At 47.5% G+C, this 12,176-nt stretch overlaps 1 protein-coding gene across 3 annotated transcripts in view; it reads left to right on the forward strand.

The window, feature by feature from the left end:
* The window catches only part of LOC143283910 (lysosome membrane protein 2-like), a 179,327-nt gene that overhangs the window by 35,063 nt on the left and 132,088 nt on the right, over nt 1–12,176 (forward strand). For all 3 annotated transcript variants that reach the window (XM_076590324.1, XM_076590326.1, XM_076590325.1), the window contains exons 4-6: nt 4,169–4,381; nt 11,595–11,689; nt 11,896–11,945. In XM_076590324.1, the coding sequence (XP_076446439.1) occupies nt 4,169–4,381; nt 11,595–11,689; nt 11,896–11,945 (358 nt within the window). The remainder of the gene's footprint in view (nt 1–4,168; nt 4,382–11,594; nt 11,690–11,895; nt 11,946–12,176) is intronic.

Below are 12,176 nucleotides of genomic sequence, written 5' to 3' on the forward strand. Positions count from 1 at the left end.
GATGAAAACTGCGTTCACCAAACATATTTTGTGACAGCATGATATTAATAAAGTATTTTTGACAAAAAATTACAAGAACACTGAGTCCCAGACTTGAGAACCCTTCCTTTTTCAGGGAAATTTATCAGTCATGTTTGCATTTGATACTGCGCTTCCGCGTGCCTGGGAAAATTAAAAAAAACAACACTCCTACAGTGGCGCGCACATGCACACACAGACACACACGCACACACACACACACACACACCTGAAAAAAGAAAAACAGGTCGTTCTCTTAGATTTGTGCAAATCCGGAATCCGGAATCCGGAATCCGGAGACAGAGAAAAGTAGGGATGGGGAGTATGAAATTTAAATGTGATTACGCGGACAATGGCTTAGGACACTACTGCTGTTGTATCTCAAGACAAAGGGGAGAGGGGTTGCAAGCGCGCGCACACACACACACATGCACGCACGCACGCCTAAAAACACTTATAGTGAATAGACGTTAAACTGAAGAAAACGCACGCACACACAAAATCACAGTTACACGCTCGCAGGCATGGGCACGCTCACACTGACACATACACACACACACACACACACGCACACATTGATGGCTTGATGTGAAAAAGCAACTGTTGCTTATTCAATTTACCATCATGAAATAAAATCTTGACTTCACACACACACACACACACACACACAAACGCACACACACGTGTGGGCATGATCACCATCACCATCTCTGCCACAACCCTGGCCGGGATGCAAACATTGTCACTTTTCGCAACTATTACTTTGTAGCATTTGTGACAAACACTTTGTAGCAGTTGACTTTGAGTCTGTTTCTGGTTTCTGAAATTACTGGTTTCTGAAATTACGTAAGCAAGGATGCAGCAATACCCTTCATGACTGCAGTTTTAGTGTACATTATTTAGATGTGGGAATGATAGCAGAAGTACCAAAGATTCATTTGCATCACTTGCATGAAATAGTTACTGTTGTTCAAAGCACTGCTTGTCTCTCATTTTGACATTAATTGGTTCACAGGCCTGCCTACTGCTACAATTTGTCCAGTTTCTGTGATTCAAGCCAACAGACTACAGCACTATGGCCAAGTAAAGAAAAACTGATTTTGCTGACCACAAACCTAACACCCACACACACGCGCGCGCACACACACACACACACACACACACACACACACACAGAGCAAATGCCAAGAAGCGCTTCACATATTCGTCACTGATTCGTCACTCAAGATAAACTTATGTAGCATTTTGACCTCAATACTTTTTTTTTGGTATTGCAGTTACACTTCACAGCTGCAGTCAGTATAAGTTGCTTGGATCAGGGATCTATAGCTGACGTTCTGTAGATTCATCCACTGTACCTGCATGTAGTGTTATGTTTTGTTCAAATGCGCGTACGGCCTCTGATGCATTACACTTTGTTTTTTTTCCATTATTAGATCTTTTGCTATGCTGGATACTGCAGTCATCACCGTACTCTGTTTTCGGAAGGTCCATCCTGTGAGAATGTACAGTATGGGTGCTAGATCTTGTTCTTTAGAATTATGTTTTAATGTTTATAGATAAAAATCCCGCCTTTTTTGTCTGCAGAAGATTAAATATGCACGTTAAAGATCCTGTAATCCATGTTGGTGTTCGGTGGGTTACGGAAACAAGAACATACCCAGTATGCACACCCCCAAAAACGGAGTATGGCTGCCAACATGGCTGGGTTAAGAAAACAACGACAAGGAAAATGTCTGAGTGTGTATGTGTGCGTGCCTGAAATCTGGCTGAATGACACAGGAAACGAATAAGTGCCCAATGGCAGCCATCAGCTTTGTAAAGCGCTTAGAGCTTGGTCTCTGACCAAGGATAGTTGCTCTATAAGTATCCATATCAATCAATCAATCTTATTGATTTTCCCAGAATTCACCATTATTCTCCCCCAAATAAATCTGGTAAAATATAATAGTACGGTAATCATGTTCAGGCTAGATGCTCTGTTTTGTTGAGCCATTGTAGTATTTTCAGGCTTCGGTCTGGGCAGAAAAAAAAATTCAGGTTTGAGTAGGCCTGTCTGCTTGTATCCCTGTACATACATACATGCATATAAACATATATATATATGTTCACATTATGGTCTAAATACAAAGGAAAAAGTAGAAAGAAAGCAGAGCAGTACAGCTGAAAAACATTAGATGTACAGTGTAACTGTCACTTGCATTAGTGTTGTAAAATTGTTCTAGGAAAGCACTTTTCTCTGCTTTGTCTAAATCCAAATCTTCTCTGTTGCAAAATATATATAATTTCCAAAAGTACCATGCCAGCATAATAAGGAATGAGGTTCAGAAAATGACTTGTCTGAAGGTACCAACCAGCATAATCAGGAATGAGATTCAGAAAATGACTTCTCTGAAGGTACCATGCCAGCATAATCAGGAATGAGATTCAGAAAATGACTTCTCTGAAGGTACCATGCCAGCATAATCTGGAATGAGATTCAGAAACTGACTTGTCTGAAGGTACCATGCCAGCATAATCAGGAATGAGATTCAGAAATTGTGACTTGTCTGAAGGTGGGGTTCTGGGGGCCACAGAAGGCCCCTGGTGGAGGTCTTGGGGGCAGCATTCCTGGTGGAGATTTGGGGGAGAAACCCCCTGAAGCTGAAGGTTTTCCCCTATTTTAAACCATAAAATGTGCACTTGAGAATCAACAGTGCATCTGTGGTATCCTGACCCATGAAGAACAAGATTGAGCTGGATTCTTCTTCAGCTGAAAAATTTTTGCTTTTTGAAATGTAAAATCAACCTTGAGGTGTGGGCTTGTGTATAAACACATGAAAAAGACCAAATGCCCTTTAAAGATTATGTTGTCTGTGTCAGTATGTGTAAGGTGGGTTATGAAAACACAAACATACCCCGAAAACTGCGTATGGTTGGCACTTGCTCAGAGACAAAATAAAATGGTCAGTACCATAAAAGTACATCTTGATCGGATCTCGATTTTACTTGAAAGGGTCACACTTTTGCATAAATCATCATTTCAAAGTAAATGTGTCACTAGCCCATTAATGCTGAAGAAATCTCTCAGATTCTGTCTGCTGATGCCTGGAGAATGATCTTCCTCAACATTAGGCAGCTGCAGCTCCTTGCTGCGTCATGCTCCCTGATGCGGATGATGATTTCTGATGGCAAAGTGTTCAGCATCAAAGCCATCCTCAATTGAAGAGACTAGCTGGAAAGTATCGAGTTAATTGGCACTGTATCCCGCAGCAGTTCGCAGTATGCAAGCAGCGATACCTTTGTGTTAACATACCTCATTTGGTTTCCTGGCTGGGTACAAGTTTTGAGAGTTTTTTTCATAATGTCAAACTGCAATGCAGCAAAAGTAAGTATTTATATTTTTTCAAAATTGCAACTGCAGTCACAGTTGTTTTTCAGGAGAATAAGAGATATACAAAAGCCCTTTTAGCATTACTGATTTTATGAAGTAGCAATAAGTCAAGTGACTGACTAGCTGCCACATCAATCGGTCATTTCAAAATATATATATATATGCATCAGTGACCGATACCCGACCCAAAACCTAAATCCTGATTACCTAAAACATCCTCTTGAAAGAAAAACTGTATTGAATTGTATTGCATTACTTCTTGTCTAAACAGATTTGTCTGTGTGAAATTTGGGTTGCTCTCTTCTCGAAGAGCATGTCACCACAGTGCTGCACCACCTGTGTGTTTTCCCCTTTTCTCTGTCTGCGAGTTTTGTGGTTTTCCTATCAGAGCGTTGTTGTTTTTTCTACAGAATTTTGCCATTGACAACACTTTTGTTACTATGGGTTCTTTTACTGTGTGCATGCTGTATATGGGTGTGACCTCACTTCGTGTCTCATCTGAATGACTAGAAAAGTTATCCTTGCACACCCTCCACCAATATTGTATGATTTTGATGATGATCTCTTAGAACAAATTTAACCCTGAAGATTTTAGCGTGTATGTGTGTCTGCATAAGAAAGAGGGAATGACAGAGACTGTAGAGATCATTTCAAAGTCCCAGAGCAACCAATGTCCAGAAATTTACTTTGTCAGAACTTCTTTGACGACTCCATGTAAAAGCTGACTGTGGGCTTCTACTCTAGTCTAAGCTTGTGAAATGTTCTTTCTGTCTGCAGACGATAGTAAACTTGGTGAGGTTTGAATACTTCTGGGTGAAAGATCTGCTTGACTTCTTGCTGAGCAAGACCAATGAGCACCTGTTCGTTAACCTGAGTGTTGAAGAGCTCATGTGGGGATATGAGGACAATCTGCTGAAGGAAGCCAAAGCTATCTTTGACAGGTTCCACCTCCCATTTCCCCTTGATGACAAGTTTGGTCTCTTCTATCAGGTAAATTGTTTATGTGTATGTCCAAGTGTGTGTGTGTGTGTGTGCGTATTCTTCAGTTTAATGTCTGTTCACATGTGATTTTAAATGAATGTGTATGTCTGTATCTCTGTGTGTGTGTTTATGTACATGTGTGTATCTGCGTGTGTGTGTGTGTGTGTGCGTGCGTGTGTGTGTGTGTGTGTGTGTGTGTGTGTGCTGTATCTCAGTATTTTGTCCCCCTGGCTAGCGCCCTCTTTTTCCAGCAGCCATCTCGACACCTGTTCCTGTGCACTTCATACGGCTAAGTTTTTTCACATTTTCTATCTATCAATTCTTTGGCGTTTCTGTTTTGTGTCCAATTATGTCTTCAAACAGGTCGCAAAATTATGTGGCTCAATTGGGAGATTGGGCTAAAATTAAGGCATGATCGCAGTCGATTCGCGATCACTCTGGGCCCTCTACCTCTGCCTCTCTCAACAACGCCAACCCCACGCCACCCCCACTTCCTCCGCTACCTCCGGTCAACTCCAGACCACCACTATCCCCTATGCCTCCTCCGGCGACTTCTAGAGGTTTGTTATCCCAAACACAGGTCAGTGGTACCATTGATGTTTCTAATTTCGAACCGAGATTGGACTCGACGCGATCCGCGATTTCTCGGCTCTGCCAGTCGGCAGTACCTGAGTCGACCTCCTCTATCCCTTTCCCCATGCCCACAGTCTCAACAATGGATTATAGCACAAACCCTTTGGGGAAACAACACCATACATTCTGGATCTGCACGCTAGACTGGGCCCTATGTGCGATGTGTCCATGGTGGCGGCCGTGACATCGGATCACCCCCCACGCGGCATGCCTCGACCGTCTCGGATCCATTGGCGACCGAGGCGCGTAGGGATGCCCTCCCCATGTGCAGGGAGGAAGGTGGACCACTAGGAGACACGCTTGCCCATACACATGCACCCCTCCCATTGGTTTTCTGATCCAAGGGAGGTAACTCCTGCCTCGGATCCCTTACTGGTGACCGCCGCAGTTACTTCCCTTGCACCGGCACTGCCCCTTGCCTACAGTGCAGGTGCATGCACGGTTCCAGCAAGCTATGCAGTGATGTCCACATTTGCCATACCGCCGGCTGCTGCTGTTTCCCAGCCACTAATGGTCTCTCAGCAAGCTGCTCAACCAAACAATCAGCAGCTCATTGTCAACTTGCTGCAGCAATTATGCTTCACTCTCCTTCCTGGTGTCACACCTTCTCCTGCTGCTGCTCCTTCTTTTTCTGCAGCACATCTCCTTCCACCATCCTCTGCCACCTCCCAGCAGCTCCTCTCCACTACAACAGGACACACTCAGAGCACCCAGGGCAACCACACTGGTCACGTGCTCAGCACACAGCCTGACCCATCATTCTATGCCACTGAAGAGACATTTTCTGATGGTGACACAGACACAGAGGAACCACCTTCGGAGGAAAATCAGCTGGTTTCCCTGCAGGAAGCATTGACCCTCCTAGCTTCCTACACTCCAGATAGGGTGGAGACAATTCAAGCAGCAGGCATGCCTCAAACCCACGGTGCTCTGGAAATTATGGGCATCCACAGATCCTCCCATGGCCCTCACTACGCCCTTACACAGTCGCCCATGGTACTTGACGCCCTGCAACACACACTGGCACGCATCAGGAGCCAACCCATCAGCGATGTCCCCTCTGACTCTGTCCCCAATTTCCCAGCCGCAATGGGTCAAGGGAAATTCTTGAAAATCCTGCCCAGACCCACTTCAAAACCCCCACTTTTAGCTACGGGTCCTTTTCCTCAAAGACCCTGCCTCTTTCTCAGGAAGACCTACTACTCCTCCTGCACAACTCGCATAGCAATTGCACAGTAACATTGCCCGACAGATTCCTTATGGATCTGGAGGAAGCTGCCAGATTATCCCTTGAATCGATGCCACCATAGACAGCTTCCTTGCAGGCCTTGCCACAGCACTGATGGAAACCCCCACTGATCAACCAGCCGGCCTTGACATCACCATCTTCTCTCCCTTTGTACAGCAGATCAGCCAGCTCCTCAGGCGGTCTGCCAATATACAGGCACAGGCCTACATGAATGTTATTTTGGCCAGGAGGGACGCTGTGCTCGACCACTCTCCATACGTGCGCTCTCCACCAGAGCATGCTTCCCTCAGAGCGCTTCCACCCACTGACGGTTCCCTATTTGGTCAGGGCTTCCCCACTGCAGCCATAAAACGCCGCGCAGACTTGGTTAGGGACCTTGCCCTTGGCGCAGGCCCTCGCCGTGCTTCGGCACACTTGCGGCATGCTCCGCGGCATCAACCCTACACCTTCAGGCGCAACAACATATCCGCCTTCAGACCGCGCCCGCGTCAGTCTTCACCCTCTAACGCTAGAGCGCAACCCAGGGCACAACCCAGGGCCAAGCCCAGGGCCTATAGGCGCCAGCCGCACACATTCCGCCCTCCACACAGGCCAGCAGCCACCTCCAGACTGGCCCACCCCCAATGACTTACCCCCGCCCTTCACCCGCCACTCGCACAACAGCAGCCAGCAGGCAGCCTATCCAGGCACATGCCAGCGTGGCTGTCTCTCCCAGCATGCGAGTGGGTCCTCCAGGTGATAGGGTCGGGGTTCCGCCTGCCTTGGCTCTCCTCCAAGGCACCTCTCACTCTCTCTCCTCCTCCCCCCTTCCCCCCCCACAGGGCAACGCAGCCCGCTCAGCCCTGCGGGACGAAGTCCTCTCTCTTCTCCAGAAAGAGGCCATAGAGGAAGCTCCTCCTCTGTCACCAGGCTTCTTCGGCCGTATTTTCGTTGTCCCCAAAACCTCTGGCGGATGGCGGCTGGTCCTAGACCTTTCTCCTCTAACCAAGTACCTCCAGCACAAACCGTTCTGCATGGAATCACCTGCGTCAATCAGGGAATCCATCAGGCAAGGAGACTGGGCAAGTCTCCATAGACCTCACGGATGCATACTTCCACATCCTCATTCACCCCAGGGACCGCAAGTGGCTCCGCTTCTCATGGGACGGCAAGTCCTTCCAGTTCAGAGCCCTTCCATTTGGCCTTGCTCCAGCCCCGTGGGTCTTCACCAGGGCGGTCAGGGAACTATGTTTAGCCCTCAGGAGCAAGGGCATACGCCTGAGGGTCTACCTAGATGACTGGTTGATCCTTGCGGAGAGCAGGGCCCTCTGCCAGCATCAATTGAACCTTGTCAGGAACCAGTGCCAATCACTGGGCTTTCTAATGAACACAGAAAAATCGGAACTGGAACCCTCCCAACAGTTCGAATTCCTGGGTATGGTGATCGGTTCCGTATCAATGACCATACGTCCGGCCATGCCTCACCTCCACAGGCTACACAGCCTCCTCTCTCAACTATCACAGGCAACCTTGGCATCTGCCAGGGAACTTGCCTCTCTGCTAGGGAGACTACACAAACGCCCGTTTCAGCGTCACTTCCAGGACAGGTGGTCCCAGTCTTCACAGACATGGGACACCCATACACCTCTAGGCACATGGTTCTCACAGTCGACCCAGCACTGGATGGACATGCAATGGCTCAACGCCAGGGTTCCGATCTCGGACCCAGCACCGGATGCAGAACTGTACACAGATGCCTCCAACATGGGCTGGGGTGCACACATGGAGAACCACACACCATCGGGGACTTGGACCCCACAACAGCAGTCATGGCACATCAACAAACTGGAACTGGAGGCGGTCTTCCTTGCCCTCCAGCACTTCCTCCCCCACGTTGCGCACAGGCTGATCTTGCTTTTCACGGACAACACAACGGTAGCATGTTACCTGAACAAACAGGGGGGAGCTCACTCACACCAGCTGTCCCTGCGTGCGGAGACAGTCCTCCTCTGGTGTCAAGAGCACAACATCCACCTGACAGCATGGCATGTCCCAGGCAAGCTCAACATTCTAGCAGATTACCTCAGCAGATCCTACACAGTGCTACAAATGGAGTGGACCCTGTCACACTCAACACTCCAGCCGATCTGGGACTATTGGCACAAACCACATGTGGATCTCTTTGCCACAGGATTCAACTTCCGCATCCCTACATACGTCTCCCCAGTCCCAGATCCGCAGGCCTGGGCCATAGACGCCCTATCGATCAGCTGGTCCAACCTTTCGGGGTATGCCTTCCCCCCACTTCCAATCATGGGAAAAATCCTCAGAAAGGCAAGGCTGGAGAGTGCCACCTTGATTCTCATCGCACCCCACTGGCCAGCACAGCCGTGGTTCCCCAACCTTCTCTACCTCACTCACGTTCCCCCACTCCGCCTTCACATCGGCAGACACTCCCTAGTCCAGCCCCACTCGGGCATCCCCCACGGAAACCCAGAGGTTCTCAACCTACACGCCTGGCTACTGTGCGGGAATCTCTGTCAGCACTAGGCGCCTCCGATGACACAGCTGACCTTGTGTGCAGGTCACATCGCAAAGGCACTCAAGGCGTTTACTCTGCACACTGGAACCGCTGGCTCTCCTGGTGCTCAACCCACTCAGTCAATCCCACACACCCATCCAATATGGATCTCGCCAACTTTCTTGCCTTCCTCTCCTCCTCCAAAGGCCTCTCCACCTCTGCAGTACGCGTCCATCGCGCTGCAATCAGCTCCACTCTTCGGCAACTAGGCGGGCCCTCTTTCTCAGATGACTCCCTGCTTAGGGCACTGGTCCAAGGGGCTTCCCTCAGTCACGTAAATCCCTCCAGACCCCTTCTTGGGACCTTTTTCTGGTCCTACAATACCTCCGCAAGTTCCCCTTTGAACCCCTTGCTATAGCTCCTTTCAAGTTACTCTCCATGAAGACACTCTTTCTCATCTCACTTGCCTCAGGCAGGCGGTGTAGTGAGGTTCATGCCTTCAGTGGCATCACACAAGATATAGCCTTTGAGCCGGACAGATCTATCTCGCTTAGATTCCTCCCTGATTTTCTTGCCAAAAATCAATCTCCCTGTACACCCTCTCCCATTCTTTTCATCAAACCGCTCTCTTCCATTCTGGCCCATGACGACGAGGACAGATTCCTCTGCCTGGTCAGGGCCCTGTGCATATACCTTAAAAGGTCGCGTCCCTTCCGAGCGTCCAAACGATGCCTATTCATTAGCTGGAACCTGGACCATCCGCGTGACATTAGCAAAACGTCACTGTCTCGATGGATAGTCAATGCGATTAAAGGTGCGTATGCAGACGTAGGATTGAGACTTGATGCCTCTTCAGCCAGAGCACATGAAGTCAGAGCATGGTCCTCTTCTCTTGCCTTAGCGCACTCAACACGGCTGCAAGACATGGATGCTGCCTACTGGAAAAATCCTGCCACCTTCATCGACTTCTACCTGAGAGACGTCGCATGCCTGCGGGATGATGACTCAAGAGGGATCGCTTCTGTGGTAGTTGCACAGCAGGTCATCGCAGCACACAGACAGTAGAACAGGCGAGCCCTCCACCTTGTCACCCTATTCTGCACTAGTTGGGTCACGGTTAAGTATGTGGAATTAAAAGGAAATTTTCTATCTAAAATTACGTTTAAATAACATACTTACCGTGACCCAAATTTAAGACCCTCCCGTCCGCTCCGCTTCCTGTTCTCCCTGCTCGCTGCACTGGTGATGGCATATTGCTGTTAAAAGAGGGCGCTAGCCAGGGGGACAAAGGGGAGGTTACCTACTTCCGGGAGGTTGTCGGCCGTAGTACTTTCGTTTTCTCCGCATAGGCGGATAGTAGTTTGCACAGGACAGGAATGTCAGACCCCTGCCGGAGTCTGCACTAGTTGGGTCACGGCAAGTATGTTATTTAACCGTAATTTTAGATAGAAAATTTCCTTTATCATGCGCCTGTTGCCTTTGGACGAAGTCACGTGAGTGTTAGGTATGAACGTACTTGCTGGCAATTAAACGCATGCTGCAGCCAGTTTCGCACGTGCGATACACCAGCTCCAGCAGTGAGTGTGCTTTCTTCCTGGTTCGTGTGCTTCAGCATGAGTATGACCTGCACCATGTATGTTTGAACTTGAATGTCATTCCAGGTAAGTCCAAATTTCATCACATAGTTTTGATTTGTGACCAAAGGTTTTATAACATTTGAACTATATATAAGGGATGATGAAATGGAGGAAGAAAAACTGATGACTCCAAACTGTTTTATGACATCTGTTGATTTGGAAGATGCATACTATTCAGTGCTTATTTTTCAAGGACACAAGAAATTCCTGAGATTTGAATGAGAAAATCAGTTATGGCATTTTAACTGCTTACCAAATGGTCTTGCTGTGGCACCTCAAAAATGATGAAATATATGTATGTTTTGCCACACAGAGAGACAGAAGATTTATCCTCAGCATTTTGGAATGTTTTGCTTTGGTAACAGAAACAGATATCTTATGTTCCTGTAATGTCCGTGAGACCATGTGTCTGCTTAGATCTTTGGGGTTGTCACATGTGACAGTGGTGGTGGGGTGAAGAGGACTATCTGGGGTCAACTTGACCCCTCAGCTACAGTGAATTGTTTTTATTTTATTTTTTCTTCCTTGTGTGTGTGTGTGTGTGCGCGCGTGTGTGTCCCTTACCTTGTGGGCAGCTCAGGTTGGTTCTTGTGCAGGGTTGCCTACACATGATAAAGTTGAATTTGATTTGGATAAGGAAGGTTCACCTGTCGATGTTGTTGGCAGAAGATTTTTTGGTCACTGGCTCTTGTACCCACCAGTCAGGGATAGTTTTTTTAAAATATTTCGTTTCGGTCTATGGGGCCTCCAGCACCATTTCATTTCCTGAGTTCTCACCTTGTAGGTTTGGAACTGTGTTGCAGTTCCAGGGACTTTAATTTCCCTTTTTTTCCCTCTCTTACGAGCTCTGGAAAGTTATGTGGGTGCCTGCAGTTTCCCCGGGTGTCTGTGGTCTTTCCAGATGCATGCAACCAACCTTCAAGAGTCTCTGCTGTCTACCTGGGTGCCAGCAGTCTTCCCTAGTGCCTGGGGGTTACCTGGGTATCACCTGGGTGTGTCATTGAGTTGTCCTCATTGCATGTGGACAGTTTGCTCACTGGGGTGTCTGTGTATCCTCACTGCATAGCCTGCCTGCAGGCAGACTGGAACTCTCAGCTCAGAGTTAATTCATGAATACCAGTTCAGTGCATTTCATGTAATGACTTCTGACTTGTGAATGAGTCTGTGCAATGTTTCCTTCTAAAATGTGTTGTGTGTTTGCAGAAAAATGGAAGTGACGATGGTGTGTACAAGATCATGTCAGGAATGGGAGGCACCATTGACCAATTTGCTGAAATCATCTCCTGGAATGGCAACACGTAATTCTCCCTCAGTCTATCTGTATCTACCATCATTTCTCTGTATCTTTCCTGTATCTATGTCTGTTTGTATCTGTCATCATTTCTCTGCTGGAGGGGTTGGGGGGTTGTTCAGTTCAAATTAGGTGTGCTTGAAAAAAACCATCAGTACATTGGACTGTTTTGTTTGTTTTACAAGATTGATGCTTTGTTATGGCTTGTTTCAGCTCTCTGAGTTTCTGGAATTCCTCAATTGCCAACAGCTTGAATGGTTCAGGTACAATTTTTTTTCTTTTTTGAAATCATTACTGTTTAGGGTGTGTCTGTATTATGTATGTATGCAAATTTGTATACTATTTATGTATGTATTGTGCATATGTGTATTAAGATATGATGATGAATGATATGGATATTTATATAGCGTCTATCCTTGGTTGGAGACCAAGCTCTAAGCGCTTTACAATCTTGGCATCATTCACACAGGCCGCCTACCTGGGTAGAGCTGACG

Source organism: Babylonia areolata, chromosome 7 (assembly GCF_041734735.1).
Source record: "Babylonia areolata isolate BAREFJ2019XMU chromosome 7, ASM4173473v1, whole genome shotgun sequence".
NCBI classification, from domain to species: domain Eukaryota; kingdom Metazoa; phylum Mollusca; class Gastropoda; order Neogastropoda; family Buccinidae; genus Babylonia; species Babylonia areolata.